The 26,718-nt window shown below is 40.9% G+C and overlaps 1 protein-coding gene across 3 annotated transcripts; it reads left to right on the top strand.

The window, feature by feature from the left end:
- Positions 1 to 85: 85 nt before the first annotated feature.
- On the top strand, positions 86 to 26,714 carry gabbr1b (gamma-aminobutyric acid (GABA) B receptor, 1b). 3 transcript variants are annotated; one of them, XM_025065367.1, is made up of 19 exons: positions 87 to 399; positions 857 to 958; positions 2,647 to 2,712; positions 3,616 to 3,807; positions 5,211 to 5,456; positions 5,550 to 5,613; positions 6,351 to 6,428; positions 9,856 to 10,006; positions 10,780 to 10,912; positions 13,027 to 13,143; positions 14,428 to 14,535; positions 15,402 to 15,495; positions 15,870 to 15,997; positions 16,664 to 16,792; positions 18,398 to 18,541; positions 19,258 to 19,388; positions 19,768 to 19,829; positions 24,532 to 24,663; positions 26,605 to 26,714. In XM_025065367.1, the coding sequence occupies exons 4-19, from the start codon at positions 3,727 to 3,729 to the stop codon at positions 26,622 to 26,624; spliced, it is 1,818 nt and encodes a 605-aa protein (XP_024921135.1). In that variant the 5' UTR covers positions 87 to 399; positions 857 to 958; positions 2,647 to 2,712; positions 3,616 to 3,726; the 3' UTR covers positions 26,625 to 26,714. The 3 variants fall into 3 exon arrangements, 2 of the variants coding, with proteins under 2 accessions (XP_024921134.1, XP_024921135.1); XM_025065366.1 differs by lacking the exon at positions 26,605 to 26,714 and having other exon boundaries at positions 86 to 399; positions 24,532 to 24,823; XR_003052743.1 differs by lacking the exons at positions 24,532 to 24,663; positions 26,605 to 26,714 and having other exon boundaries at positions 91 to 399; positions 19,258 to 19,627; positions 19,768 to 19,884.
- The last annotated feature ends 4 nt before the right edge of the window (positions 26,715 to 26,718 follow it).

Consider the following 26,718-nt stretch of genomic DNA (forward strand, 5'->3'; position numbering starts at 1 on the left):
ATAACGATTCTTACAGATACTACATAATATGCTAATATCGGGCCAATAATATCGGTCGGTCCAGCTGGTACATCTACTTAATCCTGCAGCCAAGTGTACTGTAGCTTACCTCCTGGTTCTGGAGTCATCAACCCATACGTCTTGTTTTAGTCAGTCACTAGTGGTAGAATATAAGTTGTCAGAATGATAAATCTCTAAAGTAGTGGTTTTGAACTCTTTTTGCCTCAGCTTTCTTATGGCTCCAGTTCCCCAGCTCTCTCCAATCGTCAGCGTTTTCCCACCTTCTTCCGCACTCATCCGTCTGCTACTCTGCACAACCCGACTCGAGTGCAACTTTTCCAGAAATGGAAATGGACCAAGATTGCCACGATTCAGCAAACGACAGAAGTCTTCACGTCGGTGAGTCACGTGTCGAGGTTACAATGTGGGAGGGCCATCAGTGATTGGTCATAGAAAATCATAAAGTGTTTTGTATTGAATTATAATTATTATGAATGGGAATATGAATTAGGTAGCTGAACCTATGTTGGGTGTAGAAATATTTAAGCGTTGTTGGATGAGAAGGTCTGAAATTCAACATAACCTTTACTACATTATCACTCAGTTTATACAGTCCTACTGCAATTACGGACAACATCGATGTCTTTTCTCTGTTATTTGTTACCCTGACCCTAATTAGGTTCTCTTTTCGTCTGCTTTGTAACCAGCTGTTATATCTGTTAGCTGATAACAACACCCCCACATCTACCATCATCTTCCTAAGCTCCATAATCCCCTTCTTCTCTTGTCTGTACTCTTACTTTGATGATAGTTGTTGATCTTTGGTTTCGTTTGTGTGTGTGTGTGTGATTTACAGACCCTGGATGATCTAGAGTAAAGAGTGAAGGAGGCAGGGATTGAGATCAGTGTTCGCCAGAGCTTCCTCACAGATCCTGCCGTGGCTGTCAAAAATCTGAAGGTGCCGTATCACCTCCATCCTCCCTCACCCCACATTGCTGATTCATTCTTTTCATGTTCACGGCGGTGAAGTGTTATCATCTCTGAGGATCATATGTGGGTGTGTACATGTAAGCAAAACATTTTTTTTTTTGCAACTCTCCGCAAAGAGGAAACGCTGAAAGTACGTGGACGCGAGGTTCGCGAGGTGCTGAAGAACCGTTCGTGTCTTGTCCGTTCGGTGCTCAGCAGCGCAGGTCATTTCCAAAGGCACAGTGGCTCTATTTAAACAGACAGCAGACTGTTCTCCCAGCTGAGATAATTTTTTTTTTTTGTGAAAGCTTTATTTAGAAACAAAAACCTCTGCAATATGTAAAAGAGGTGCTTAGAATTACAAATTAGGAATGGGGGTAAAGGTGGGAGAGCGGGGGACTGTGAATGCATTTAGGAGGGCTGGTTTGTCAGTCAAGTGCACTAGTAAAACATGTTATGTTTTATAAATCTGATCCTGTAACTGGGTCAAAACATTTTCCATGTGAACAAGTAACATACTTGGCAGTGGAGGTCAGCGACTGCCCTCCTTATTTTTCAGGACAGTGATGATATGACTGGACTGGAGCTCCTCTTTTTTTTATGGCGCCGTGCACCTCCAGTAGCGTTATGAAAATGGGGTGGTAATTTCATACTGTTAATACATGTTTTCACTGAAAAAGGTGCACTCAGTGACTCCGTGATTAGCATTTTAGCAATCTTGCTAACACCATGCTTCTATCTTAAGGCTTAGATTAACAAATTGCTGACAATATTAATTGAAGGTGTGAATATGTTTATTTAGTTTTAGAATATTCGACATGCAGATTTAATGTACTTTATAAAAGATCTTCAGTAACAGTTACAAACGAAAGAAAGCCAAAATAGCGCAAGCCAAAGAACGGCGTACGATCAGCAAATATAAACAAAACCGTCTTCCACGTATAGCACTGTTGCCACCGTTTCCTCAAAAAAGTAATCTGATTACTAATAAGTCCTTTAAAAAGTAACATATTTCTTGATTGTAATGTAAAAGTAACTTAGTTAGATTATTAGTTACATTAAGCAGCTTTTCTTTTGGGACTGCAGCTGTTTCCCACAGTCAAATAAACCTGGAGCTGTTGCTCTAAATTGATCGCAGTGCATGCAATTGTTTCAGGTTGACAGTGCTTTAGGGCCATATTCAGTGTTAATGTTTCATGTTCTGTTTGAAAAATAACTCCAGCTATTTATGCAAGATATGGTATGTGTTAAGGTATTTTGTGTGTTTGTTCCCCCCAAAATATAGTGACCCAACAAACCTCTTAGGTCAGTCTGTAAAATTATCTTTATTTCCTGCAAATAAAAGTTGAAAGTTTAAACCGCACTTTAAGTGACCTATAGAAACTTAACGGTTTATTATACGAGCTTCGGGTCGAGTTGATTCTCAGTCTGGCTTTTACTTCCAATCCTTCCTTTCTCGTCTGCGTTAGCCCTATTTACTTCAACACATAATAATAACCTAGGCTTTGTATCACAGCCTGGTTTTAGTGTGCAAGATGAATTCGTGCTGGCACAAGAAACCATGGCAACATCATGACTGTAGCCTATGTGGAGAGGGAAAGTGACTCTCTGCAGGGTCTCTGACTTACACTTTTCTTTTAACTCTGTGCCTCTGTTTTATCCTTCCTCTCTTTCAAGCGCCAAGATGCCAGAATTATTGTCGGCCTGTTCTATGAGACAGAGGCCAGAAAGGTCTTCTGTGAGGTAATCTATTTTCCTGTTTAGATTGATTCAGGATGTATTTAGCTGACATGAATTTTAAATATTTGGGGGGGCAGAATGAATGGTTTCTTTGCGGGGTTTTTTGTTTCTCCTCACTCGTAGAATTTCTATCTCACTGAATGTTTGCAAAAATGTATTTACTCCTGTAGAATGTGTATTATACATTAATGGATGAAGTTTAATTTATCATCTTGATTTCCTTAGCAACATGGTACGCTTGTTGCTAGGGAGTAGGCCAGTCTCACGGAGACTCCGATTCTGTCAGTTCCCTTTGTTTTGTATTTTATACACCTTAGAAAGAGGAAACCTACAGTGTACCAGATTTAGCTTGTTTGCTCATTTCTGTGAACGGACACAATAAACATATACTTAAGGGCTGAATTTCTCACTTATAGTGACGGGAAAATCAAGTCTGTGGTATTGATAGATCAATACACGCGTATTGATTGCTCTCATAAAGTATTGCTATAAATTAATAACTAAAAAAATCCACGTGTCACTTCCACATCTTTTAGAGCAACTTAATCCATACAGGCTTTTGTGCAGCCACACCCTGCGGTAATGTCAAATTGACTCGATCCATTCATGTCACCTGACCACTGACCAGTGGGAGAGAGCAGTGACCCCGTGCGATCAAGTCCACTAGAAATCTTTGTCCCTTAATGGTAGCAATTAAGGGACAGCAAATAGCAACCAACTGTTAAAGTTACATTGTGTACAAATTAAGCCGTGTAATTTGATGTGACTAATATGTTATAAATATATTTATATATTGAAGTATTAAACGGCCAGAATTTTTCAAATGGTACCTTAGGCTAGGTCTCTCGCGTACTGCGTTCCGTACTACCACATTCGAACTACCGTTGTTTCACTCTCCTCCCGCAGGTCTACAAGGAGAAGCTATTTGGGAAAAAATACGTGTGGTTTCTCATCGGCTGGTACGCGGACAATTGGTTCAAGATAAAGGATTCGTCTATCAACTGCACCGTGGAGCAGATGACAGAGGCCGTCGAGGGCCACGTCACCACTGAGATCGTCATGCTCAATCCAGAGACAGTGCGTGGAGCGTCGAACCTGGTGAGACTTTCAGCAGCATATCACTGTGTCTGTAGTTCCATCGTCTGTGGATTTTGATAAGACGTTGTGATCGACGCCAAGCCTTTCTCGAAGATAAGTTAATCTTACAATGTGAGTTTGGGGGATGAAGCAATTAAATTACTTCTTAATATTTCAAAACACCCCTTTTTTCTTCCTACAATTAAATACAATTAAAAGTCTCCTAATTTGCTGACATCTGTTCTCTTGGTAAAGGATAAGTCCGATTAACAAATAAGCTGCCTATTTATTAAAAGGCTTATTTTTCACAGCTCTTCAACATGGTGGCCTTGTTAAATTAAATAAAGAAGGGAGATTGATTCGCATCGGAATCAATTTTAATGATCCCACACCTCCGGATCTCCACAGTGGCTTCAGAGCAGCAATAAAACCCTTTTCCTGGTTATGGTGTGGACTGTTAGGCTTAACAGTATCACACACGACCGAGGCATTTGACAAGAATATCGATCGGACAAACCGGTCAGTGAGACGCAGTGAGAGTTGCCGTCGACCTTATAGTTGATTTTATTGCTTGTACTTGCCGAGCAGATTTGGACTCTGTGCGAGGATGACAGTTTGTTCTAGGCTTCATAATACCATCCTTCTTTACCCTTAACAAACCATAAGACCCGCACCTTCCCATTTTCCTTCGGAGAGATTGTGCTGCCTGGGCAGATAGAAAAATCCATTCCTGCAGGTAGGCATCCCAGAGGGCTGGTAACTACATTGTAAGGTCCACAGTTTATTTTTAACCAATGCCGCAGCTCAAAGACCGAGCGAGAGACGGAGAAAGACACGGAAAGAGAGAATCGTCTCAAGATGAAACAAAACATTGCCCCAAAAAAAAAAACAAAAAAAAAACCACTCAGTCAGAGACCGTCCGAAATATTTTATACCATTAAGAAAAAGTAGAGCCCCAGAAATGAATGGTAGCAGAAACCTACTCACCGTCTCATCCATTTTCAACAGCTGCGTTTTCCCATTTGTTACTCCGTCTCTTTTTTTTTTTCTGTCCTATTTTCATTCCCCACTTCACACACCTCGTCTTACCTCCTGTCCTTTTGTTTTCCCGCACCTGTGTTTACCTGCTCCTCCCTTAACGTGTTTGACTTGTGTCTCCGTCATCATTTCCTGCCCCTTGTGTATATGAAACCCAGTGTTTCTCCGACATTCTGTTCCGGTTCTTTTATGTTCTTCACGACAAGCGATCTAGCAATATTGTTGTTGTGTCATTACTAAATATTGTTTATCCAAACCTTTACCTCGAACACCTTATTATGTGTTTCAACACCTTGATTAGCATCCCGTGACTTGAGTCATGCCTACTTTCACAGGACGTCACCAGTGCGTAACTACATGCGTCTGTTGTGTTGCCTCGTTCTCAGACCTCCCAGGAGTTTCTGGCCAAGCTGATGTCCAAACTGGGAGGGAAGAACCCAGAGGAGACAGGCGGTTTCCAGGAGGCCCCTCTGGCCTACGATGCCGTATGGGCTTTGGCTTTGGCCCTCAATAAGACTGTGGGGCGTCTCAAGGCCAAGGGCTACAGGCTGGAAGATTTCAACTACAACAACAGAGACATCACGACGGAGATCTACCGAGCTTTAAACACCAGCTCCTTTGAAGGAGTTTCAGTAAGTTTGAAAAAGTAAAAAAAAAAAAGTTTGGAGCACCCAGGATAAATGGTGGATATGTAACAGTTTTTTCTTTTTTTTTTTTTTCCTTAGGGCCATGTTGTGTTTGATGCACAAGGTTCTCGAATGGCCTGGACTCTCATCGAACAGCTTCAAGGTTGTCAAACATATGGCCCGTAGGCCAAAACTAGCCCGTTTTTTTTTTCATTCATTTTCAAAATTCATCAAAATTGATTAATTTTGAGAGTGAAAAAATGCACAAAGTCTCATTTGGATTAATTTTGATAGTGAAAAAATGCACAAAGACTCATTTGGTGATGTTTGGTCAAATTCTATTTCATTATATGTGAATATTCTCCAATATACTTCTACTTATTTGCCAGAAAACAAAGGTGGAAAAACATGAACTTATTGTTATTTAAAGGTCAAATTTTGGTGCAAATGTCAAAATTGACACCCCTGCTTTAGATAAACAGTACCACTGTGGCCTAAATACAATCATAATACCACACGTATTTGATATAAAACTGTGCCATGTGCGTTTCTGTGTTCATAAATAATGGTGGATAACAATATCAGTTGCTGCGATCTATGGATCCCCAATCAGGATGATACATTATTCATGGCAGCCAAGTATATTTCAGCATTGGGAGTACAAAATAATTAGTCCGCAAAAAATATAGGTGATGGAACAATACCAACACAACAACCAGCAGGCAGGTTTTGTTTTGCTCAGGAAATATTTTTAATTGATAGGATTTTAGGTCAGTGTTCCGTCTTCCACGTGTTGTTGCATGTTTTGCAGTTTTTTTCGCAGCTAGCTCTGTTTTCTCCAGGGTACGTAGTAAACCATCTCCCACTGAAATGACCTCATTTTTTTTCTCTGTCACAAAGGAGGAAGTTACAAGAAGATTGGATATTACGACAGCACCAAAGGGAACCTGTCCTGGTACGGGAATGACCAGTGGATAGGTAAGACATGTATAGTACATTATTTTTATATCCCGTAAAATCATTTCTTTTTCTTTCTTTATGCCTCTTTCTTTGCTTGAAAGTTTTTTTTTTTTTTGCAAATGTGGAATGCATCAACCATTCCTATTGATAAATATTTCCAAACCGCAAGAATTCCATGAAGTCCTGCCGCTAACAAAGGAGCTATTCAGCAGAGAATCGAGCCATACTGTGCCACAGAAAGTACTTTAAAGTCGCAGCAGCAATGCAGCACAATTAAATGAAACTCCATAGTGTTTTTTTATCCTAAAAACACGTATCCTAAAATGATTTTTTACTATGATCTGTCAATGGAAGGATGTTGTTTTGACCTCTGTTTGAGAGTCGGCGAATGTTTTTAGACAGCGTGACACGCTGCGTTGTGCTGTAGCAAAAGTCTGGAACAGCATGTTACCCAGGGATGTTTTTCAGAATGTGCTCCTTCCTCCCAGCTATATTATTGGTCAGTAGGGTTAACTCGGGCAGCAGTGAACAGTGGTTACACTCCGGGTCTCCTCCTCGCCTACTGTGTTTTTATATAAGGCAGGTTTCGTCGTGTGATTGACGAATCTGATTTTGTTTTTACTCACGCGTAGTATTTGTGTACACATCTAGTGTCAGTGACTGCATTCAAATATATATATTTACATGTACGGTGATAAATATTCCTCTTTTTGTCCAACTCTCCTTCTTTCATGTTTTCTTTAAGTTTTCATGCGTATACGTGTCACTTTAATCTCCTCCTTTTTTCGCACTCTCATCTCCACCGCTCATGTATTCCTTGGGTCTCCATGACAACCACTGCAGCATCGCTGCTCCTCTCTCTTATTTCCGTGGTAACCATAATGGGGCCACTTGGCAGTTGCCATGGTGACGTACTGTCCTGATTCCACCATCAAGGGCAAGGGGAGCTTTTAAACAACAAAACCAGACACACACGCACGCACACACACACAAAATTGCGCACGCATTAACACATAAACATATCTATATATCTATCCCTTTCTCTGTCTGTTCATGTTTCACTCTCTCTCTCTCTCTCTCTCTCTCCTCTCGCTCCCTTTCTCAGACATATGTATGCATATATATATTTTATATATACATATACTGAATGTATTTGTCACATTTTCAACCGAAACCGATCTAAATCATTGTCAGCATTGCTTTATTTATTGTAAAATAAGAGCGATAACGATGCGCAACGTATGCCCTCGAAACAACAAAATAAAAATGTACAAAGATCAAACAAAGATGTATCAAATATGGACTGGAGACTTGGACCGACTGCGTACACGCCAAACACACAATGCAGTACACTATAACATTTTTTTTTTTGCCATAAGGCTCTATAATAAGAAGTCATTTGGACGGGACTTCACATCACAAGTATCGCGCCACGGATATAGCTGCGGTTTTAAGACTCTACGCATTATTCCTTTTTATGAAAGTCTGTCTTTTTCTCCCTTAGGACGAGCTAATCTAATCATTTCCCCCTTTTATTTGCTGTTATAGTAGTTTTATACATTTTCTATACTGTAGGATGTTTTCCCGACCCGAAAACTCATCATCTTCCTTGTACGCTTGTTTGCTTCATACTTTCTGAATAAACCGTTGGAGTTATTATTGGTTTGTCATGATGCCAAGCAGTAGCTCCGTAAGAGGTCTGGTCAGTAGCCAATTGCGGCGCAGATCATCTGGAGGCAGAAACTCCTGTGAGTTCTGTGCCTTTAATGAAGGTTGACAGGTTATGCACGGTGCAGATTGCAGATGAGAGAGATCTGAATATACTCCATGGAGCGCAGGGCGAAAAAACGCGAATCGTCGCTTTAATGGAATCAGACAGGATGTCGATGCTGTTTCTCAGAAAGGTCCACCGAGTGCACATTTTCTAGGTGAGGCGTGCTCGGGAAGGCTACAGAGCCAGGTGACGTCATGGAGGGATTGTTCGGAATCGGGAACGCTGCCGCTGGAGAGCGGCGGGTGACGAGGAGCGGAAAATCCGACTGGAAATGAGGGAAGCGGAGTTTGGAGATTGGCCGAGCGTCGCCGGCAGCGTGAAGTGTGCACACGTCGGTGGGATACACAGAAAGTTTGTTATGGTGCAGAGCTGTGGCTAAGAAACAGGTCAAGAGCCCAGATGGTGGGCAGTGGAAAAATAAGGGAGGACACTGGTGCTGGGGACATCTTTCAAGACATGGATTCCAGGGCTGTGTGGCAGGGAGGAGATTGTGAGACAGTCTATAGATGGCTGGCTGCAGTGAGAGGAACAGGTGACGGAGTTGATGGTAATTGGCAGGGAGCAGCTGTCTGTGGAGTGTTGGTGCGGATCAGGCTCACCTCCCGTGGTGTCTCAGTGGCGACATTATCTTATTGGTTCACCACTCCTCAGTTTAAGCTCCCTCTTGATACGTCATGCATGTGTGCAGCACTGTACCCTGTATTAATTAACCAAGAATTAGTTGCACAGCTTTTGGATGGCGATGCCAAATATGAATATGAAACTGTACTGTTGAAGACGACTAACAGAATCTTGACTCGTGGAAAGTAGAAACTTTTCATTTTTTTTTTTTTTTTTTTAACACTTCTATTGGGTGCACTTCTATTGGGTGAAGTACACCTCATCACATGCTTGTTGTACTTCGCTGTGCATATTTTTTATGCTTAGTCGTGTTTCCCACCTTAATGCACACTTCTGATTAAAAGTTGAAAATTTCCCCTTGTGCTTTACAGTTCGGGTGTTATGTTCCCGGAATATGACAGGAAACAAAAATAGCATCCGCGTGAAGTACAAACACGGGGGCTTTTGAAGCAGGATTTTCACCATATTCTTTTGTATAAACTGCGTATGAACCCGGAGTTAACTTTACCGTGAAACAAGCTCTTGTCACAACTCAAACTGACATTCGGTGTCTGTAGCTGCTAATGCGATCTGCTCCCAGCTGTCAGATCATGGAATGTCTACAGGGCTCCTGTGTTCCATATGTAACGCAAGGAATATTTTCCGAATCTAATATAAACGTTTGCCAATTGCCAATACTGCTCAGTTATTTTCTGCTTATTGAAGCTTAGACGTAATTATATAGTGTTTAAACACAGATTAGATTTATTATTAACACACCCAACTGGATGTTCTGGAATACTCTTCAGATGTCCATCTTGTTTAAACACAATACTGTATTTTCCGAACTACAATGGCACTTTTTCATCCTTTGGCCGGGTTTACGATTTATACTCAGGTGTGACTTATATTTTGAAATATATAACTTGACATATTTGTTATTTTCATACTGACAGCCATATTAGTTATTTTTACACTAACAGTCACTAGAGGGCACTCTAGGCTTGTGTGCCAGTAACTGCTACTCGTGTACCGCTCCCTCCAAATAGTCACACAATCTGTGTTTTCCAGGCCCAGGACCTCCTGCTGACCAGACTATGGTTATCGAGGAGTTTCGCTACCTTTCCCAGAAGCTCTTCGTTTCTGTGTCTGTCTTTGCTGGATTCGGAATTCTGCTGGGAATCATCTGTCTCACGTTCAACATCTACAACAGTAAAGTCAGGTACACAATCAAATACAGTATACATTTATGAAATATTATTTAAGGTCTTTGTAACTTCCATGGCATAGCGGTTGTCATGGCTGCCTTACATGTAGAAAGTCCTTGGTTCAGTCCCCAAGGGAACAAATTATTACTCACTTACTTGAGCTTTAACTATTGTTAAAAAAAAATAGTAAAGCCTCTGTTTAAGAGGCTCAGGAACCTTGAAATCGTCAGTGACATCACCTTTTCTGTGTCATCAGCTACTCTGGATCACATGCTGGCCCCCATCTGCCTTTTGCTAAACACTCTAGCTGTTTCAGCATTCTGTGGCTATGGTTCAGGTCCTTGTGAGAACAGTCTCATTGAGGTCCACATACATAGCAGGGCTCCCATTAAGACCTAAAAGATGACACAGATGAAAGCTAAAAATAGAACCCTTCTCTGTTGTCTGTTGGGTCAGAAGCTGTTTTTTCTTAAAGGTTGCCTCTTGAGGAATGTCTTAATATTGCAAAAATATACCAAAACATCGCTCGTTTCACAAAAGAGTAATCTGACATACATTGCACAGATTAAACTCGTTTCACAAAAGAGTAATCTGACATTTGAAAGAAGTATTCAAGATGTGATTGTGATCCATTATTAGAAGGAAACCCAAGAGTAAAAGAGCAGCGAAAGCATTTATTTAAATATGTACGGCACTTTTTACATTGACATAAAAATGATGCACAGTCTTTATATATATTTATGTATATATCTATTTATCTGTTTATCTTTCCGCCTCTTTTCTGCAGGTACATTCAGAACTCTCAGCCATACCTCAACAACATGACTGCACTGGGATGCATGATGGCCCTGGCTGCTGTCTTTCCCCTGGGCATTGATGGCCTTCATGTCCACAGGAAGCAGTTTCCCGTCGTTTGCCAGGTAAACTTAAAAAGGTTAAACTGCTAAATTAAAAAGAATGGTACGTAGGTCTGTCAATTAAGGACAAGTTTATAGAGATTTACAAATCCAGCCTTACCATATGGCCTACTACAGTGTGACGTATCTGAACCGTTTGACGTTTAAATAGCCAGGGGAACCTTTGTCTCTAACATGGACTGAGATTATGTCTGTCTGGGAGAGAGAGACCAGGGAAAGGGGGACTGGAATCGGGAAGGATGGATGGGTGCGGATAATCCTGAGGAGACAGACATTAGTGGAGACAAGGTAAACAGGGAAAGGCAAAAAAGAAGTGTGGCCCATTGACAAGTGCTGTCTACCTCCTCTAGATGCAGGATTGTTGCAGTGAAAGAGTGACGACTGCATGACAGGTGCCTTTGCATACACAGAAGCCGAAGATAACAAAGCACAGTGACAGCACAGACAGACAGACAAACAGACACACAGGTGTCATGAAATACAATAAAATGTCAATCTCAAATATTTTCTGTCCGTGAGTAAGGCAGGTTGGCAGTTTTGGCTTTTATTTAATATGACAATGACCTTCACTATGGCGATGCAAATGTATAAATGTAATCTTCTACTGTCAGAGTCGCCAGGCCTGGATTTATGGGTAGGAGTCAAGTAAGGCATTTAGCATAAATATGGAGCCATAAAATGACTTCCATTTAAATCCGGTCATGGTCCAGGTTAACAAAGGCGCCTCAGGTGCTGTGACCGGCAGGGCGCTGGTGAGAGTTGAGCTGCTGTTGTACTGTACAAAGATGAAGACGCTGAATGTAGAGGTTAGAGTAGTGGCTTTATATGCAGGGACTGTGACTGGGGGGGAAAAAGAGAACTTGCAGACCTGAGGATGACAACATAGTAGATATTCTGAGTGTTTATTACATCAGGAGCAAAGCCAAGCAGTTCTATTATTGTACAGATGAAAGGGAGAAGAATTTCAGAGCACTCTAGACCAAGTAGTACAAGGTGCCCTCAGATGGTGTAGAAAGTAGTAGGTCCTAATTTCAATGGACATTTTGGTGAATAGACTCGTGGTGATGGGGGGGGGAGGGGAGGGGCAGGCTATGGTCTTTAAACAGAAATGCAGAAGGGCAGATTGTGTCGATTTTGCAATAATGTACAAAAGATGAGGAACTTGCGGACAGGTGAATTACGTCCTCTGAACCATAGACAGATGAGAGATTGTAAAGCGTTGCAGGGGAGAGACATAGAGAGACAGCATAGCATGGTAGTGTGTGGGATGACAGTGGAAAACAACCAAGGTCATCAAAAGAGTGAAGACGAGTATTGCAGAGAGGTAAGAAAAGCTCAGGAGGGCATTGAGGATCTTTAAGGAGTGGCAGAGAAGTATATGTGGGTGGTTCACGTGGGTTTTAGGGGCTGCAACCCTACTTCTTGGCAATGATTATGGACAGGTTTGCACATGGGTTCACGCAGGTGTATCAGTGAACCATAATGTCATCGCAATCTGTGGTGACAGTTAAGGAAGTACTGTGGGGTGAACCTGGAAGGATAAAGAACAATACTAAAGATAATAGGAATTGATGTTCGCAGAAGCAAGACAGTTTTTAGCTATAATATTTTCAAGCATTTTTCTAATTTCATCTCCCAAATGTCAACCCCCAATGCCTTGTCTCTTTTGGTTTGCAATCAAAACAAAAATATGTGTTTAGATATATTGGCATTCAAGATCAATTCCATTCCACATTTTTTCCCCCTACTGTCTACTCCCATTTTTGAATTTTCAAATCAAAACAAAGCTTGTCGGCTTATGGTGTATTTATAATTCATAGTCAAGCGTGGCAACAGGTTCCAGTGGGAGGGATTTTGAAAATTCAAAACATTTGAAATATGAAGTGTAATAGACTGTAGTTACACTTGGCATCTTAGCTGGGTTTTTTTTTTGGTTTTTGTTTTGTAATTTCATTTTTTCATAGTGTCACCCTCCTACTGAAAGTCTTTTTCAATAAATAAGCCAATGAAGGTGTTATTTGTGCCATCACCTTTATTTAGTGCAGCGTCACGATGAGATCATTTGACACTTTCTGTATTTATATTGTTACTACTTTGGGGTTTTTTCTTTTCCATAGTTTCGACTCTGGCTGTTAGGTGTTGGTTTCAGCCTGGCATACGGCAGCATGTTCACCAAGATCTGGTGGGTCCACACTGTTTTCACAAAGAAGGATGAGAAGAAGGACCGGAGGAAGGTAAGAGGAACAGATTTGAAATCACTGCCCGCATCTGTGTTCAAACCGAGACGGCAGCTTTGTATACCTTCCTTTTCTCCACGAAAAACAAACTCTTCTGAATGTTCTCATTAGAAGAAACTTGCCCTGTTTTTTTTTTTCTTTATCTCTCTTCTGCTGTTCTTCTGTGGCGAATGTAAAACGACACATTAGACCAGATGTCCTAGAGCAGACACTGCTGCTGCAAGGCTTGTGTCAACAGCGATTTGGTTCACTTTAACTGACTTTATGCCCATTCTGGAGTGACTGCAGTGTGTCTTCCTTGAGGGTGGAAGTGAGCTACTTTTACAGAAGCTTAACACAGACGGCTTTCTAGGAAAATACAACTTTTACGTTTGTTTTCGAAGCCATTTTTGTTTTTTAAAATAACGTACAAACTGTGACCGCAGAAGGCAAAACTGATTACACGGGGCCATGTAGTTGTTTAGTGTTTCACAGTAAAATAAGAAGAATGTAAAGTTTAGTCAGAAAAATACTTCTATACGCTGACTAGATAGATGGATGGATGGATGGATGGATAGATAGATAGGTAGTGTCTGGAGAAGTAGCAGAAGAAGAATCACCTTAATTGTGATTGTACATTTTTTGTCATCAATAAATTCCCCGGGGAGCGGTGTGCTATCAAACCTTTAAGGTGCTATAGAAATGTGAAAATGTATCATAATGCATAACGTGCCTGAGTTTGAAATTCAGAATTTAAATTGCCTCAATAAAACTTCAAATTGAAAGAAATATAATTAGACGGGCCAGAGGGTCTATTCGAAGGTCATGACTTAGGACGCTCAGCACTTGCCAAGTTCTGTTTAGTGCAGTACAGCTGTGACTATAATGATGCACAGCAGAAAGAGATGAAATCTGGCTCTGTGCTCTTGTTTTTTTTCCCGTACTTATCTGAGCTGAAAAATCAGACGGCTTTTATTCATCAGGGAAAAAAAAAAAAGGGGTGTCGAAAACATTACGCCGGTAGGATTCAGAATCAGTATCTCATGTTCCCCGTGTCTGGTTACATACGTGAACGTGTGGATTTAATAACTAAAAGTGGGAGCCGTCCACTCTCATTACTCTGGCGCTTTTCAGCCGATTGGATTGGCTTCAGTTTATTGATGGGTTATTGTTTTCTCCTCCGGCTTGGCCACTCTCTATTTCAGGCTTTATAAATCTCTTCCTCGCAGATCCCGAAAAGGATTTGTGCTTTTTGGCTTATCCCTTAGTCCTTTAGTGACTGTCAATCTCATTTCCCGGCAGCACCTGAAACCATGGAAACTCTACGCTACTGTAGGTGTGCTGCTCAGCATTGACGTCTTGTCTCTCATGATATGGCAGATTGTGGATCCTTTGCATATCACAGTGGAGGTATGATGGCTGATTTGTTGTTTACGTTTTTGTTTTTTTTTGAAACATTTTTTAATCCTCTTTAAGGCCTTTGTTCGTTTACCTTCCCGTTTCTGTTTTTTTGGTCAATCAAAACACTGGCTTTCTGGAGATTATTTACACACGCCAACACACAGTTGTGTGCTAGTTTCTTCACATTTGTCTTTTATTGATATTGTGAGAGTTCAATAATGTTAATTATCTCGCATGCATCACAAATATTCCCATCGGGCCTCGGATCCTGGCTTTGTCAATATTAGATATCCCTTCGCCACAGGAAGAAATAAATCATTGGTAGAAAACAAGCGAATGTGCGACACAACAGTGGTAAACCTCAATCTGACCAAATGACATCATGCCTGATTTTAACACTCACCCTCGTGGACAGTACACACTAGGCATGCTGGGTAATGATTCTGTTAGCTCTCTTCACATTCAGTAAATCCTGTCTTATCAGATCACTTGGTTTCAACTGCTGTTTCAGACTTTCTGATCGGAGTACCTTAAGGCGACATACAGTACCAGTTAAGCACATGGCTTGTCTTGCGTAGCGTTGAGGAAATCCCAGCAAGTAATTTCACATCACAAAATCCTGCAGATTGCAGTATAATAATAATAATAATGCAGAATCTAGTATTTTGATTTTGCTCGAGTTTTAAATTGTCTTGTTTGCATGTTTGTATATGTCAAAAACAATAATGTAAAGGGAGGTTTACATGATTAAAATGTCCAAGTGCTCCCCCTTGTGGACAACCCTTCCTATTACTTCATTAGCTTTTTTTTTTTTTTTTGTCTTTCATTTATTCATAAATCCTTTTTAAAAACGTGCCTGTGTTTGTGTTGTGCAGAAATTTACCAAAGAAACCCCCAAAGGTGACCTTGATGTTTTAATTCAACCTTTACTGGAGCACTGCAGTTCTATAAAGATGAACACCTGGCTGGGTGAGTCCCGACGTCCTCCTGTTTCGTCCTCCTCTTTCTGACCTTGAACCTTCTGCACCGCGGCATGCTCAAGAGTTACACAACAAAGGAGAACCGGCGTTGATTTTGATCTTTATAATTTGGATTTTCCCCCACTCGGTGCAAAAGACATTCAATATTTATGCACACTAATAACGAAAAGTTAATTGCCTCTGATGTTCCGGGGTGATAAAGCTAATGAATGTAATAGTTTCAAAAAAAGGTTAACTAGGCTGTCTAGCGTAATGTAAGTAATGCAGAACTCTGCGATGATTCAAAAGGTTTAATTATTCTTTTCGAGCATTTTAAAGGGAGTGAACAAGTTGTCTCCTCTCCTCTCTTGTCCATGTCTCCAGGTGTGGTGTATGGATATAAAGGCTTGCTGCTGCTCCTGGGCATCTTCCTGGCATATGAGACTAAGTCTATTTCCACGGAGAAGATTAATGACCACCGCGCTGTGGGCATGGCTATCTATAACGTGGCTGTAAGTTGGACATGTGAGCACATGTTTCACAAAAGCAGTGACTGAAATCTCAGGTCAAAAAGCCTAAAAATAGAAACCCTGACATAATTGTTTGTAAGTTGATGTCTTAAACTGGTACTTTCCTGGCTGTTTTAGGGAAGTTTTGTGTATTTCATCAAACTAAAAGATTTCTTGCAAAAGTCATATTAGGAATAACAAAGAGAACACTATGTTTCTTTGATAATAAGATGAGCTAAATGAGAAGTGAAATGGAATAATTTAGTGCAAGGGTTCCCAACCCCAGGTCTGTGGACCGGTACTGGTACATAGGTCGTTTGTTACCGGACAATGAAAAATGAACTTAATTTGTACAAAATTTAATTAATTCAAAAAGAATCTATTTCCTTTCCACACTCAAAGATAATATAGCAATATTTCAAAAGAATATATCATCCAGACTCCTAAAAGATGATTTTTTAAATTTTTTTTTAATGTAACGATTTTCCTACGATCGGTGCGGTGCTATTGGCCAACCGGTCCTTAGTGCAAAACAGGTTTGGGGACCACTGATTTAATGTCTTTACTATATTGCACCAAAAGGTGCTGCTGTTTGACTCCTGTTGAATATTATTGTTGCAAGGTAGAATGACACACGTTTTGTTTCTTTCTTTCTTTTTCATCCTCTAGGTGCTATGCCTGATCACAGCTCCTGTTACTATGATTCTGTCCTCCCAGCAGGACGCCTCCTTTGCCTTTGCCTCCTTGGCCATTGTCTTCTCAGTGTACATTACGCTGGTTGTTCTTTTCGTCCCCAAGGTAAGGCGGGGATGACGCGCTCGTCGTCCCGTTCTCGCCGCCGCAGTGTCACGACATAATAGACGGCCTTTTATCAAGGCTCTGATTTAAGTCACCTGGGCTGCTGTGATACATCACACTGTGTCCTATAGATCAGTTCTGGCCTGTTCTGTCATCAGCAATACCTGCTCTACTCTGTCAGCATCACGGCATGTGTGTGTGTCTGTGTGTGTTCTGCGTGTAAACCAGAAAAGAAAGAATGTAGCAGCCTGTCTAAATTACCATAGTTCCCAGGAATAACTCTACCTCCCCCTATGTGTCAACCCTGGTAAAACATAAGGAGCGTTGCATCAGGAAGAAATGCGAGCGTAAACAAAAATACCAACGTCGTAATGACTGATAAAAACAGCCTAACCTCAACAGCCCTGTCCAACCACAAAGGTAAACAGACGCTAACATTAAATTATTACCGAACCACAAAGCATGTGTAAAAACACAGTGACCCAAAATGGCAGCCGTCATAGTCATTATTTGAATAACATAATAAGCTTAAAATATTCATTCCAGTGCATATCATCAGACAGACAGGTGAAATTATCTTCTGGTGAATTTCAAAGTGCGTTTAAATGCGATAAAAGTCGCGATTGGTCAATAATTGAATGCATTATTGACTAAATGTTTCCCATGATCACTCTTATTTCAGACATAATAAATTGGGGGAGGCAGATATTTGAAAAGGAAGCCCAAGCAAAATGCCCAAGCCTTCTGTAACAGAGAGTGAAAGGCAATAGCACCCCCTGCTGGAGGCCAATTGTATTTGACTTGTTCTACCATCTAAAGCAAATTAAGTGTTATAGCAAATAAACCCAACCAGAAGTGCTTCCCATTTGAAGTGAAGTACTTTTTGTCTCTCATCAAACAGCTGAAAAGCTAAATCACGTGTTAAAAAAAAAACGCAGACCAATCAAAGATGTTTCAAGGGTTCGATGTGTAAAAGGTTTTTTACTAGAGGTCCTAAATGTCCTTTCGAGAGACAATCCTCAATCTTTACAAATATTTAAACAAACATTCACCGGTGCCTACTTAAAAAAACAGTTGCTTTTTTTTACCACTGTGCTGTGTTTTGTAATGGAGTTATAGCAACTGCTGGTAGATCAACTGATAATCAACTATTAATTTCTGGGTTCAATCTTTGTGTCATAAACAAACAATACTGTGACAACTGCCTGATGTCTATTTATGTGACTCGACTTCCTATGCAAAATGGTAATATGAGTAAACGGTTTAGTCATATTACCATTGTATTAGTCATTTATGTGTCAGGCCGTGGCCTGTAGTGATGTCCCGCCTGAACAAAATGTTATGAATACGTGACAATTCCATACCAAGGCAAAAGGAGTAGACTTGGTTATCTTAAACATTCACTGTACCCACTTTTAAATATTTCATGTTTCACTAAAATGCCAGTTCGAGAACAACTCGGAGTTATCCCAAGGCTAGGGTTTTTTTTTTCTTCTTGTTTTTTTAAATCAGAGCACAAGTAAGTCATGATCGCGTGACGAACTTCACGTAATTGGCAAACATTTGTGAAACATGCTAACGTCTTCCACCTTGCACTGTCTGTAGATGCGGCGTCTGATCACACGGGGAGAGTGGCAGTCCGACGGACAAGAGGCTCTGAAGACGGGCTCGTCCACCAACAACAACGACGAGGAAAAGTCCAGACAGTTAGAGAGAGAAAATAAAGAGCTACAGAAAATCATTCAGGAGGCAAGACTTCTTGGTTTCTCTTAACTAGGCTAGTCAACCTTGTTAATGATCTCATTTGGTTTTAGGTTAAGAAAAGGATTTAATGTCTGTAAAACTTAACGTTCGTACAGCTCACGTCCACTTCTTAGAGTTTAGAACAGGGGTGTCAAACATACGGCCCGCGGACCAAAATCGGAGGAAAGTATATATCCTCCAAAATAGGAATATTCAGGTATTTGGCACCCAAGTGGATTCAAAGACACCTACGAAGTGCAACCCATATGTTTTTTGTTAGCAGAAAACGCACATTGGAAACCAAATGTGGCTAACACAGCTAAGCTAATTGAAACACACGCTTACTTTTTTTTTTCAACAGAAGCAAACCCATTTGGTAACTACGAGAACATGCTTGATTTAAAATTGAGCAGTGGCTAGTTAGCTTAGCTGGTTAGCTTAGCTTACTCTTCAAACCCAACCTCACCTCACTTATTCTACTGAGCTAACCAGTTACAACTAATTACACCCAGCTAACATAGAGACATAGAGGAATGTACCTGCTGATGAAAACAGTACCAGATACCTTCTGTAAGTGTTTCAAAAAACAAAAAAAAAACAAGATAATTTTTTTAAAACGACATCACTGTACTACACTTTCACCTCCACATTAGTTCATTGTGCTTGTATTGCCACTGTCACAAGCGCTAGCACAACCCGGTGTTTCCCCTTTGTTTCCGCAGAAAGAAGAGCGCGTGTCAGAGCTGAGGAACCAGCTCACGGAGCGACAGGCGACACACTCAAGAAGAAGACCGTCCACCATCACCAGTCACAACCACAGCCCACCTCTCGCAATCCACCAGAGCGACCCCAGGTCTTTAGCCCCTCCCCCAGGTTACCCCGACCCCACCTCTGACCCTCACCCCGTTCACATATCTTTCACCAACTCCTCCAGCCACTACCAGTCAGATAGCAAGCTTAGCCAATACAACTGCCACACCAACAGGTTACAGTTACTCTACAAATAGACACACAGATCTGTGAACAGTGCTGAAAGATGGGGCTCTAGTGGGAGTGATAGTAGAGGTGGCAACGTGAGGGAAAACTTTGGCGGTAAGGTCCACCAATCAGCAGAGGCCTGATGATGACATTAGAAATGATAGTGTTTTGTTTTGTTGTTTTTTTTTTTTTAAATCAAAGTGATTCATCTCCACTTTTCCTCTTTTTATTTATTCATTTTCTTGCCTCCATAGATGCAGAAGCTACGAAAACAAACGTCTCGGTCGTTCTAAAATGTCACATTTGTCGGTCGCTGGTGAGTTCTCATGTTCCATTGTTCTTAAAGCCTGACTGCTGCAGATATTCAACGTTGTCTATGAACATTTTTTTTCTTATATCGTTAGCAAAATTAGACACGTGGTTGAAAAAAAAAATACCCAAATTGGGCGTTTAAGGTTTAGCTACAATTGATCGAAGTAACAAATGGCCTTCACTTGAACGAGGCATCGTAATCCGAGAGACGTGTTTATGCTTTTTAGCCACACATGCTAGCATTTCTGGTTTTCAAGCTATAAGGCAAAAGAGCTAACGGCAGATTATAAAGATAGTAGTAAAAACTTGAGTAGTTAAAACTTGATTATTTTTCTTACAGTCAACTTAGTACATGTAAACATTCCCCTTTTTTTTTTACTTCATTTGGACAGTTTTCTGTACTTTTTGGGTTGTTTTTAGAGTAGGCTCTCGCTTGTGTTTCCAAGGAAAGTTTTCTAAAAATTTTAATAAGGAAGGAAAGGTTCAGGGGCCACATTCAGCCTAATTAGATGCCAATTGTGACAGACCAATATAGTCATAACATAATTACCTATAAATTACGACAAGTCCACGTTTGTCTCCTTTGTTTTCGTTTGCAAATAAGTAATTACGTTTATTATAAAATATTCATAATTAATGGAATATCATTTGCGCAAACATCACTAACATAAAGTGTTTGTGCATTTCTTTTCACTTTCAAAATTTAAGTGGGCCAGATCGAAGCCCGCAGTGGGCCGGTTTTTGACCTGCGGGCCGTATGTTTGGCACCCCTAACTATAGAAAATTCTCAGCAGTCTGCTCTTAAGGGCTGTATTCACGAGACAAACTGAAACAGACATAAGATTATGCTTCTTAAATTATGATTTAAGACCAAACCAGGCATGGGCAAACTAAGGCCCGGGGGCCAGATGTGGCCCGTTCAGCTTTTTAATCCGGCCCGCTTAACTTTTCAAAATGATATAATTTATTTATATTATCATTATACTTCTGCCTTTTCCCTGCAATACCCATGTTCCCCAATAGATGGCGTAGAACATGATAAAAGAATTTTAGCATTTTAGCCTTTATGCCTGACTTTTACATGTAATTTATCTTGGTTCTCACGCACGCTCCATCTCTCTGCTCCTGACCCGGCCCCCCTGTTCAATTTTAGGACAATTGTGGCCCGCGATTCCAAAAGTTTGCCCACGTCTGAAGTAAACCAAGTTAAACAAGTTAGCCTAGAGTTAGCCTTTACAGGCAATGTTGGCTCCACACAAACCACTACCCACAATTCTGGTTGTTTTTCAAGTATATAAGCAGCATGTCTGCGACGTTGTTTCAACAACTGCTACCACAGCCCAGAGTTGGGTCAATAAGCCAAAACTATCTTTAACGTCGGAGCAGACAAGGCTGTGCTTCATGACCGTTCGTTGTATTAACTGAAAACGATGACCTCCAAATAGTACAGTAGCCTTATATACAGCCTATTTTTGTATATTTTGTGGAAACGGACAAAAGAAATTGTTTTCTTTTCCTTCTCATGTCTCCCGGTGATGTGATTTGTACTGAAGGGCGTCGTCGACGACAACTCTCTTTCTCTGTCAATCGCGTCAAGTCTCGTTCTCGCTAAATAACGCAATTTCTGACCGCACTCAGTTGCTCTGATGACGTAAGCGATTTGAATCACCGACGAAGTCCTGAAGCGCGAACCTTAGTGGAATCGTTATATAAACAAGCATTTATCCAAAAAACTGTACATACACTGTAATGTCCTGATGCCCCAACCACCAGGTGGGGGTAAAAGCAGGGACCGACCGACAATGTCCGAACCATCCGGTAGCATTTGTTGCAGAAAAAAAAAACAAAAACGTCGTCCCGTTTTTTTCCTCTCGTTCCATGGTGACTTTTGACAACAGTACAGTTTATTGGAGAGTATTGTACATAGCTGTGTTTGTTTAAAGTTTAGACAAACCCATTAGTCCCCCGCCCGCCCCCCAAGAAAAAAAAAAAAAAACGTCATTCTTTTAAAAAGATATTTTCAAGTGCATTTATAGACAGCATGACATTTTTAAAAAAAAAGAAGAAAACAGTATTTGGAACGTACCAGCTTTATTTCAAATGGTTACATTGAATAACTGTGAAAGACACAATTATTTTGCAAAAACCCACAACACTAATAAAGTCAAACATTTTCCAGTTCTGTTTGGTGGTGTTTTTTTAAAACATATACCGAGAGAAAACGGTCTATTTACAAACCCGGCCCCAAACCGACTACGTTCCCGTCAGGTCTGCATTATCATAATACAACAAAAGCGTAAAAGTATAAAGTACGGTATTTATGATAAATACATTTAAAGTCGTTATTGTCCAAGGAGTTATTTTTTATTACGGATGTGAAAGAAAGTTCCAGTGCCTTACACAAGGGGGCCTCGGTTTACAAAATCCAATACGTTTATTAAGAAAGTCTGGTGGCATCATTCCGACGTACATGTTAGTGTGTTCACATGTCCTCAGGTGGCGCTATAAGGGATGTGCTGTATGGTACATTTTGTGTTTTTTTGGTCAGGCAGTAATTGCTGTTCCTCATTCCTAAACTGAAATCAACCGCAACATGTGCTTAGTCACATAACACATGACAGTTCCTTTGCAGTTTCAGTTCCATCTGCCGCCGAAGCCGAAGGCATCTCATCCATGTGACCTCACAGACACATATGACAGATGAAGAAATTATATTAATTAAAAACCACCCGAGTAACCCCGCCCATCCCCCCCCCATCCCCCTTCTCACCTCCTACCACACCTCCACCCCCCGGTACCTTGGTAATCTCTCAGAAAGAGCGGGTGAGAAATTGATTTCAACCCTTCTGTCAGTGTTTTTGTTTCCATATCTGTGCTGACCTTTTCGCCAGAAAAACCCCGCTTTTGCTGTTGTTTCGTGCAAATTTCAAGATTAAAGAAAAGTAAAGTGGTGAAACTATTTAGTTTCCTCTCACACACACACTTTTCGCGCACACACACAAAGAGAGTATCTAGTTCCTGATATTGTTTTGGGGGGGTGGGGAGGGGGGGGGTGGAAAAATCCATTCGCAAAACAAATTTCCCCCAGTTTAGACGGCTGCTGTATTACACGGCTTTTCACTTTCTCGTGCTTTTGGGTTTCCCTTTGCTTTTGGGTTTCCCTTTGCTTTTAGTCACGGGGACCGGGTCTGTACATTTTCGGGCTATCTTTGTCAGGGAAGAAAACACAGAAAGTGTTTGACATTTGTGAATGTGAAAATTGGTTGGAAAAAAACAACAACTGTTTTTTGTGTTACTATCTCATTTTTTGCATTAAGTTTACTAGTTAGACCTTTAGTCACGCTGTCAGGGCAAAACTCCCCAAGGAACATTTCGTTTCAGACGGTGTAACTGGCGAGTAAACCATAGGTTTCAAACACAAGTTACTCAAGTTGTACAACTGCAGCAGATTGTGTCATGCTGTATATAAATTCAAAACAATAGCTGTATTATATTTCCTTTATCTATCTATCTATCTATCTATCTGGGTAGATTGTTAGCTATCTATCTATCTATCTATCTATCTATCTATCTATCTATCTATCTAGTTAGGTTGCTAGCTAGCTAGCTATCCATCCATCTATCTATCTATCTATCTATCTATCTATCTATCTAATTAGCTAGCTAGCTATTTGTAGCCATTGCTATTTATCTAGTGTTGCTAGTGTCGCTCTCATCGTGAAGAGCGACACATCGTTTTCAAATTGCCATGTGGAGTTTGAGAATTTAGTTTTGTTTTTTGTTTTTAGTTAACTTTGTGGTTCCCAAAGTAGGGGGCGCAGTGCCATTGCAGGGGAGGGAGCGTATTGTCCAATGCTCTCAATTTTTAACAAGAGACCCGCTCTCGTTTTTGTTCGTTCGATCTGCTCGGAGCAGCAGCAGCAGCCCCCCCGTAGTGCCCCACACGCTAGCATTGCCAAGCATGGCAATGCTAGCGTCCATTTGATTACATAATATTCAACTCTTAATATTAACTGAATTGATCCTAACCTTTAATGTCAGTACAGTAGGAGTGTTAGGGATTTTTTTTTACACTAACTGTCACATAATATTCATGTGACAGATGTATGAATAATGAAAGTATTGTGTAATGTCCCTTTTTAATGTGATGATGATTTCAAAATGTCTGATTCCGGCCTGTCTGTGAGAACGGTATTGTTCGTGTCTACTGATGATGCCATGCAGTAGAGCCATGTCCAGGACCGACGCTAACATTAGCTGCGGGGCTTCACTTTGTCCGCATCCGATTGATCGATTGCTAGTGGTATGAACTTCGTTAGCCCGTCAAAATGCATAAATTAGCCGCATCATTGTTTAAGCCGTAGGTTTCAAAGAGCGTGAAAAAAAAAAGTCCGTAAATTACTGTACATATTCGTTACGTAAGTAAACAAAATCTACAACTTAACTGACTTGCTCCGACCGCTTTTTGTTTGAAAACGTCATGCCCTTCGTTAGCATACATAGGTAGCCAAGTAGCTACCTGCTATTAGCCAACAGCTAATCGGGAGATTTGCTGTATTTATTGGAACTTAATCAGCTTTTTCAATAGATTTTACTCACCTTTACTCACTTACTCCCTTGCTCTCCTTACCGTGGCGTTTGCTTGTGCGCCCTGACGTGATGAATGGCTCCCCTCCCTCTGAACTCTGCTCTTATCTGTGATTCAGGCTACGGGCTAAACCATGTTAGAGCAGCGCACGCAACGGTTTCAGTGATATACAGCTGCCCACGGTACAGCTTTGGCAAGGAGTCAGAAACAGACAACGCACGGGTGGTCAGTGGTCGACGACGTAAACCAGGTGTGCTGATACACACTACACAGTACACAGTACACAGTACACATCACGGCGAAAACAGAGCCAAATAGCTAAATAATGTTACATCAGATATTAACTTATTGAAATTATTCATCCATTCACATCATTATTATTTTTGTTTCTTCACAGCCTTGAATCCGTTGAGGCGTTGAAGCCAGATTTTACATCTTTCAGACTTTATTGTGTTAGTATCAGAGTCTGAATGACATTATTCTGAAACATTGTATGATTATCTTTGAATGAAAAAGTAAAGGGATATAACTGGATTCTTTTGGAATGAAGTAAAATAGTAAAAAACTGAAGTACTTTTTTTTTTTACTGTGACCCTGTACCAAATAATTTACGGTCCAGTACCGGTCCCCGAACCCTGGGTTGGGCACCGGTGATTTAGAGCATACTGATATAACTGCCATGTAGCTGTATGGCACAATGGGATTCAATTCTCGCGGTATTCGATCACCACTAGACGCTACAGAAATATATATTTATATTTTCTTTTCTTTGTTTAATTGATCATATGATCAGCTAGCACTCCCTTCGTGAGCTACACCGGCAGAAGTCTCGGAATCACAAACCATTATATCAGATAAAGTCCAAATTACTCAGAAACGCATTCCCGACAAACCGACGACGGACTGTTTTTTTTTCCCTCCTCACCCGTCGATAAAAAACTGCAATAAATAATAAAAAGCTAAATTAGGAATTGTTCGCAAAGTTTAAGGCCGCGAGCTACAGAGTGAAGGTTACAAGGTCCTCCTTTGTTCTCCCCTTCGGCAGGTGCTACCCCGACCGTGTTTCCTATCGCCGGGTGACCTCCCCTGTTGCGTTAAATCCAGAGTGAGAAGTGCTTCAAAGTACATGCCTTTGCCGTTAGTCCTCCCGGCGCATCAGATAACCACGACCTTGGGGGGTTTTTTTTCTGCTCCTCAAAGTTCAATCGTGCCTTTGTCCCGTTTGTAGTTTTCTCGCAAATATTTATGTGAACATGAGTCACACTGAGCAGTTACTAAATTAGTATAGTTCTGTTCTATAGTGTAGTATAACGGGGGGTTCCCAACCCCCGGTTCGGGGACTGGTGTCCGAACCGGCGCCTGAAGAAATCTCTATTTACAAATTTAGCTTTATTTAGCTTACATGTATTTTTAGTATTTCTAACTTTTACAGTACCTGATAATATACATGTATTTTTTAGTATTTCTAACTTTTACAGTACTTTTACAGTACAGGTCAGTACTTCAAAGTATAGTATATTATAAAACTGCTTATATATTTGGTATTTCTCAATTCAGCTGTTAGGATGGTTCAGTTCTATAGTGTAATATAACAGGGGTGCCCAACCCCCGGTTCGGGGACCGGTGCTGGTCCGTAGGTCATTTGGTACCGGGCCGCAGTGAGATACACTGGAAAAATATGTACTTCAGTTACTTACGTAATTTACTTCATTTTAAAAGAAATCCCATCATATCCCTTTACTTGTTTCACTGAAAGTATTTTGCTGTCGATCCGCAGTAACGGATGGTACAAATATTTTGCGGACTGCTGCTTTAGTGTAACAGCAACTGACCAATAGGGTGAGATCAGGAAGCGTGCGTTTTGGAGGTGTTTGTGACAGAGACATTTCGCAATCCTGGAAAAGGTATTCTAGGTGGAGGCCAGACTTCCTGTTGCCAGGGGCTTTTTTTTTGTAAGGAAGACTGTGATTGGGTGAAGTGTCTTTGAAGACACTGGAGGTGTAAATGTCACGCAAATGTCTGTATGAATGGAGGTTTTTTGGCGATTTTTAAGGTACCCGAAGGCACCAGAGAGGCTGAAATCGAACGTGATTGGATCGTAGGCTATTAGCAAACTACGGAGACGATCTTCTATGTATACTTTGTACTACCGAAGTACACGTATTGATTGTTTTTGTTTTACTGGGTGCAGAGCAACACTTGATGGAGTGATTCACACAGAAACCCTGGAGACAGATTTCCTGGGTCTTGGTCAGGATGTGGTTGCAAGTGGTGCACTGAGAAGTACTGCATCATCCAGTAAGAG

This window comes from Cynoglossus semilaevis, chromosome 18 (genome assembly GCF_000523025.1).
Source record: "Cynoglossus semilaevis isolate Cse_v1.0 chromosome 18, Cse_v1.0, whole genome shotgun sequence".
NCBI classification, from domain to species: domain Eukaryota; kingdom Metazoa; phylum Chordata; class Actinopteri; order Pleuronectiformes; family Cynoglossidae; genus Cynoglossus; species Cynoglossus semilaevis.

What these genes read in the sequence shown, in the direction of transcription:
- gabbr1b (XM_025065366.1), top strand. Translation starts at nt 3,727, where the DNA reads ATGACAGAGGCCGTCGAGGGCCACGTCACCACTGAGATCGTCATGCTC. An exon ending in GCTCCTTTGAAGGAGTTTCA is followed by an intron (nt 5,457 to 5,549) that starts GTAAGTTTGAAA and finishes TTTTTTCCTTAG; the next exon opens with GGCCATGTTGTGTTTGATGC. An exon ending in ATCCACCAGAGCGACCCCAG is followed by an intron (nt 19,389 to 19,767) that starts GTCTTTAGCCCC and finishes TTGCCTCCATAG; the next exon opens with ATGCAGAAGCTACGAAAACA.